This window comes from Cyprinus carpio, chromosome B9, assembly GCF_018340385.1.
Source record: "Cyprinus carpio isolate SPL01 chromosome B9, ASM1834038v1, whole genome shotgun sequence".
Classification (NCBI taxonomy): domain Eukaryota; kingdom Metazoa; phylum Chordata; class Actinopteri; order Cypriniformes; family Cyprinidae; genus Cyprinus; species Cyprinus carpio.
In genome coordinates, this window is record NC_056605.1 from 20,825,002 (window position 1) to 20,832,010 (window position 7,009).

Consider the following 7,009-nt stretch of genomic DNA (forward strand, 5'->3'; position numbering starts at 1 on the left):
GTGTACAGTGTTCACACGCAGCCTTAGAGATAAACAGAGGGAAATTCACATCATGTAAAACCACACTGTAAAACAGTCATACAAACAGATGCCTCTAATAGTTCCAGGCTACACCCTGACAGACGACCTCCCCAAGAAAGGCGACCACCCGTCCTCTCACCCCGGACTTGCAGAGCGGGGCTCAGGCCTGACTCAGCGCAACAGTGCCTCCAACACAGCGTAAGTAAAACCACCTGCAGTGCAGTCAGAGGTCATAACCACTATGGTAACGGGTGAACTCAAGTGTCAGACAAGCAGTCACACATTCAAGTCTGAATGACACCACACACACTGTATTATCAGCAAACATGACAGTGATTAGCAGACACAGGCACACACACACACACATCAATCTCCATATGGAGTGTTCAGTATATGGAGCTTATTCTTTACCAAAAGGTCACATGCACACAAGGCATTCACAAGCACAGTAGTTTTTATGAAGCTGGGTGGGATTCCACTGCATGATTAAAGACAGCAAAAGCCTTTGATCTGTAATGAGCTGTAATTAATGCATCCTATAATGTGGGCATTAATAACTCTGTTCTAAATACGTTGGAGTTCTGAGAAACAAATGTAGGATTGCCTTCTTCACGTCATGACACTTTATCATTTATAAATAATGTAATTATATATATATATATACACACACACACACACACACACACACACACACACACACTAGACATAAAATATACATTAAATAAATGTCATAACGTCATTAAAAAAAAAAATAAACACACAAACACACATGTTTATATATATATATATATACACACACACACACACACATACATGTATCTGTAACATCATATACATTACGAATGTATATAAAAATAATATTTAACAATAATTTAATCACAAAATAATTTTTCAACAGTGAGATTTTTAATGTTTTTCTAAAGGTGTCTCTTCTGCTCACCAAGCCTGCATTTATTTGATCCAAAGTACAGCAAAAACCCTGAAATTTTGAAATATGTTTACTATTTAAAATAACTGTTTTCTATTTGAATATATTTAAAAATGTAATTTATTCCTGTGATTTCTGCATCACTACTCCAGACTTCAGTGTCAGTCTTCAGTGTCACGTGATCCTTCTGAAATCATTCTAAAAAAAATAATAAAAAGAAATGTTTCTTGAGCATCAAATCGGCATATTGGAAGGATTTCTGTAGGATCATGTGAGACTGAAGACTGGAGTAATGATGCTGAAGATTTAGCTTTGATCACAGAAATAAAATACAATTTAAATATATTCAAATAGAAAGCAGATGATTTAAATAGTAAAAAATATAAATAGTAAAAATATTTCACAAGATTACTGCTTTTGCTGTATTTTGGATCAAATAAATGCAGGCTTGGTGAGCAGAAAAAAGAATTCTTTAACAAAACTTAAAAATCTTACTGTTCAAAAACTTTTGACTGGCAGTGTAATTCAATAAATATAAAATTCATTAAATTTAAACGTATTCTACATAATTTTTATGGCATAATATGTAAAATATATAATAGTTTATATATACACATACACAAACTACTAGTCTCAAGAAACTCTAAAAAAGGTTTAATACTGGAAATCATCTATCATTTACTGCCTTCACTAACAATATAATAACACAAATAATATAATTGTATAAATATTAAATTCATTACATTTAAACATATATTTTGCATAATATTATGTCATATGTGCAATAGTTTATACATACTACTAGTCTCAAGAAACTAAAAGAGGACTACTCCTGGAGATCATCTATCATTTGCTGCTCTCTACTGGACAAGTCAGTTACTGCTGAAACTACACCAATTCATATGCACTCGATTTTCACTGTAACCATTAAAGTTGAAAGAAATCCAGTTAGGCAAGGAAGTTGAAATTTGAAGCCATCTGTCAGAAATCTTACAAAATAAATAAATACTCAGTTTTCATATCAAATCCATTTTTAACCATAATTAGAAACTTTTAATTTGAAAATGACAAATGATATTTCCTTCACATGTGCACAAGTTGCCCTAAGAAGTTGTTCATTTTTTTCTGGTACAGTCCACAAATGAGCAAAGGAAACATACTAACTAGGAAGATTCCCAGTGGGTTGAACATCAGGAGGGGTTGTGAAAGAAACAAGAAAGTGAGTCTGTCACATAAAAAATTCACAGGAAAGAGTTGAACTGAACAGTTTAAGAGGTCTTCTGTTTGAACTTCAGAAACCAAGTAAATGCCTCCGAGGAAACAGACCTGAAGCTAAACAGAAAATCTGAACAAGGCAATCTCTCTCTCTCTCACTCACACACACACACACACACACACTTTCAGCTTGATGAGTACAAAAACAACACCAACTGCAATAAATCTGTTCTTTAAAACAAGCAGACCAAAGACTGAAGAGTCTAAGTTGAGAAAGCTCAATGAAACTTACATTCATATAACTATTTCTTTCTTAAAAGATTTGAAGAAAAAGGTCTTGGTGTACAGTGCTGAGGCAGGTGTTTAAATTGTCCTCCGATTTGAAGTTTCAGTCCTCTTTCTGTTTTTGTGGTACAGTCAATCTCAGGTCAACTGGGACAAAACATTATGTTGATCCGTGAGTGGATGGTGATTGACTGGTCATAGCAGAAAGTAAGTGTCCAAACACTTAAACTGATAAAAAAGGTCTAGAACTACTTACTCCAAGCATGAAACCAGGGACCATATAAGGAAAAACTAATAATTTGGACAAAAACATGTTGAGTCAAATAAAAAAAAAATTATTTCCAAGAGAAAACAATGCCTTTAAAAATTTAAATTAAAGAAAAAAAATAAAATCATATTAATGTCAACCCTTCCTGAGAACAATCAGAAAAAAATAAATACACCCCATTGCTTGTTCCTCAGTGTGCATTTAAGTGTGTGTGTGTGTGAAGGGCAGACAGGGACAGGGCAGTCAGTCCTGATTTATTTGGCTGGTTTGTCAGTATCCCTGCAGTCCGTTATAAACCTTTTGAGATGGCGCCTGTTTCAGAAGTTGCCTTATACCTGATGAAAAATAAATGATTTATTAACTCACAAATGCACAAAAAGATACCGAAACTCCACAGCAGTCACCATATCTTTCCTAAAAAAGCCCATTGTCCATATTCACTAAATATTCTCTTACCATCTTTCTGCTGGTCATCAAGCTGCTCCTTGGGGAAATCTACATCAAAGGTGACTATGAGCGACCCGCGGATATTGTTGTTGTCAAAATTTGGTAAGCCCTCACCCTTCTTCCAAATACGAGCTCCTGGCTTAGTGGTTTTATCTCTGCCAATGTGTACCTATAAGAACAAAAGATGAGCGATACATTATTAAGTCACGGTTCTTAGTTGCACATGTGAAATGAAATCTGAATATATGTTCTAAAAATTAAACAAAACATGCCTTGTGACCATCTAAATGAGTGATCTCCATCTCAAAACCGACCAGAGCCTCTACCAGAGAGATGGTGACATTTGTATAGAGATCGTCACCTCTGCGCTCAAACACTGGATGTCTGGAGATGAAGAGATTTACATGTGACAAACCGGAAACAGTTCATAAAGTCTCACTCTTTGAAGACAGAGAACAAATGGAGGCACATTAAGATAAATGATATTAAACATACATTAAAAGAAAAGTACAATTCACTGTTCTAATTGCTGTAACTTAATACTACTCTTACTTTAAAACTTTAATGCGGAAACGCAGATCTCCAGGCTCACCATCAATGTGAGGTTCACCTGTAGTCAGTCAAACAACAGATATATGTCATGTGTACATTCTAGAAATAATATGTTGCTGCATCTAGCTAATTCATAAAAACAAATGTTACTGTATTGAGCTATCTGTATACTTAATAATAAAACAAATGAACTTCTATACCTTCCCCAATGAAAGGGTATTCCATCTCATCTCTCACACCCTGCTCGATCTCCACCTCTAGTGTTCTCTCTTCATTCACAAGCCTGGAAACAATGATACAGCGTTTAAACAGAAAATCACAACTGAGCCAAAGTTAGTAGTGATTACTGGGCAAACTTACTTGATATTGGGGCATTCATCACAGACTACTTCTTGTGTCATCTGGAAGCGACCTGGACCGAGCTGTGTGGTTCTCATTTCCTGTCGGCAGTTGCATTTTCTCTTGCCTGGGGCTTCTTTTGCTACAGGTTTGTTTCTCACCACCTACATGTTGAAGAAGAGAGGAAACAGAAGGACAGGAAAAAGGAAAGGAGAGTGTCCATTTTCATGTGACTATGCAAGTTCACTGCCAGACAAAGCCTACAGAAGTACACAAAGACTGTGTACACTACAGTACATCAGGAAGGAAATGGAGAGGGATCAAGAAGAAAAAAAAGAAAAGAAGCTCACCTCTACAAAATTCCCTGAATACACCTCTTCTAGCGTTACTTCAAGGTCCAGTACTATATCATTACCCCTTGGAATATCCCGGCCGGCTGGCTGCCTATTTCCACCGAACATAAATCCAAAGTCGCCAAAGAACTTGAAAAAAAACAAAACACATATTTGAATATCAATTTAGTCACAGACTAGTCGCAGTGACAGTACCAACAGTTTTGTTTCAAATGGGCACGCATCTGAAATGAGAATACCAACTATGCATCAGACATTTGCAAATCTCATTTGCATAAATCATACAACATTTCTAGGAAATTTGACAAACCTTTCAGTAGCTAACTGTTGAAGAAAACGCTTAATTAAGCTGAGGCTGATTTACCTGGAGAATATATCACCGTGTGAACTGTGATGGCCTTCTTTTAAACCCTCCTCTCCATATGTATCATACTGTTTCCTTTTCTCCTCATCTGAGAGCACCTGTGATTAAAACAGACAATCAGAAAATAGTTCTTTCACCCTGAAATTGAATTAGGTGAGTTGTTTTAGGGGCAATTTCTGTTTAACATAAATCACACAGGTAACTATAGTGCCTAAAGCCATAATTAGATATTTTGAAACATACCAAATGTTAAAAAAAAAAAAAAAAAAAAAAAAAAAAAAAAAAATAGCATTTTGCATCCTCATATTAAATACCTGGGAAGTTTTTTTTTTTTTTCCTTGCCCCGAGCAACCCCTAATCAATGAATTATTTCTGACATGGTTATAGATATATTTAAATTGCACTCCTTTTTTTTTTTTTTTTTTTTTTTAAAGTAACCTGCTTAAAAATAATAAGAACTTAAAACTTTTTAAAAAAGTGTATATATATGATGAATTATTAAAATTTTATGCAATATTTGAATTATTTATTTACACATAAATGGTATACTTGTTAATATTATAATGGAGCCAACCACTGCCTACTTGGCATTAAACAGAAAATCGTTTATTATGTAATATGAATTCCATTTTATACACCGTGCATATTATTACAAGCTACACTACAGGTCCACGTCATAAAAATAATGAATAACTATAAGCAGACGTTTCAACCAATCAGAGGCGGCCACACATTTCTTCCAACCAATCCAATCGCTCCATCAGTTCGTTTCTAACATCAACACTCATGCTGGTCAGATTCGCTGGCTTTCTACTGATGTTTTGTTAAGAATAATATGATACATCTGTAATGAAGTGTTTTAGTGACACAAAGCATCGCCAATTTAGATACTTGTTTTAAAGTTACTCAAACATATTCGCATTAAAAACGAAGTCGTGTCATTCCCTAATACACATCACTTTAATATCCAGGAAAGACCATATTTTTTTGTTCAACATAACGCGAGATGGTCAAAACAAAAACCACAAGGACTTGTTAAAACACAAACATCATACCTCGTAAGCAGCTCCGAGGTCTGCAAATTTGTCTTGGGCATTTGGGTCATCTTGGTTTCTGTCTGGATGAAGCTGCAGTGCCAGCTTTCTGTAGGCTTTCTTAATGTCTTTAATTGATGCTGATCTACTAACCCCCAGAATTTTGTAGAAATCCCTCCTGAAAATACACATTACTTTACAACTTTGCAATCATACACCAGTTCATTCATTCAAACTAATCAAGAATAGATGCAGCGATATTGACATGATGTACAAATTTTAACATCTATACATCCTGATGAAGAATACAACAAGAGAACAACAGTATGAAGCTTAATATATATTTCTGAAAGAAATGTGACATTTATATAAACATGTGGCAACAATGACAGGTTATCAGCCTCGTTACAGCAATTTCTGGTACTTTAAAACACACTGTCCTATTTTGAACAAAAAACATTCCTGGACTGAAATAAACTCATAAAACACAATAAATAGGAGAGGTGATATCAAGTATTTTTTGGCGAGCATCTCAAGCATGATGCACGGACAGTGGCGCAGACCAATCACAGTGAAACATGTGTACTGAGCTTTAACACACTACACCGAAACCCTGAAGACAACACGATATTCACTTACCCAGCCAGCACTGTCAGTATCAAGTATAAAAGTAGAAAACAAACACTCGATAACTTCATTCCTCTAACAGCCATGGGTCCTCGTTTCTTTGAGAAGTCCACGGCTTTCTGTGATGTCTGTCAAAGCCTCTTCCTGCTCTGTCACAAGTCCCGCCTCATTTTAAAAACGGAAGTCTTATAAAAGTTCAATCGAAAAAAAGTCTCATCATAACAGGGGGCAAGGAAGTCGACCGGAAGTTGAAGTCGGCCGCGTGCCGCCATCTAGCAGAACTTCACTTGCGTTTCCCATGACTCCCATTCATTTTTGCGTCACTTTGACAGCGAATACTTTACATGAGGCGTTTAAAGACTCCATTTGTCCATTATTCTAAAGCCACGACAATGTATAAAGGGCTCCATTACTTCTATGTTACATTATGGCCCGTAGAATTTTTTTGTAAAAAATAGGCTAACGATCTTATAAAACACTCGACTCTCTGTCGCACAGTAGAGAAATCGTACAGACAGGAGGAGAAGCTCGCAGGCAATCGGGGAGACGTCAAGAGATATGGCCTGGCGTCATTTT

The 7,009-nt window shown here is 35.8% G+C and overlaps 1 protein-coding gene across 1 annotated transcript; it reads right to left on the reverse strand.

Moving 5' to 3' along the window:
• Positions 1-1,975: 1,975 nt before the first annotated feature.
• LOC109078454 (dnaJ homolog subfamily B member 11) lies at positions 1,976-6,605 on the reverse strand. The gene is made up of 10 exons (XM_042731467.1): positions 6,446-6,605; positions 5,828-5,984; positions 4,776-4,870; positions 4,406-4,541; positions 4,077-4,219; positions 3,917-3,999; positions 3,717-3,774; positions 3,437-3,548; positions 3,174-3,333; positions 1,976-3,052 (listed from the first exon to the last, which is right to left on the reverse strand). The coding sequence occupies exons 1-10, from the start codon at positions 6,517-6,519 to the stop codon at positions 2,988-2,990; spliced, it is 1,083 nt and encodes a 360-aa protein (XP_042587401.1). The 5' UTR covers positions 6,520-6,605; the 3' UTR covers positions 1,976-2,987.
• Between the last annotated feature and the right edge of the window lie 404 nt (positions 6,606-7,009).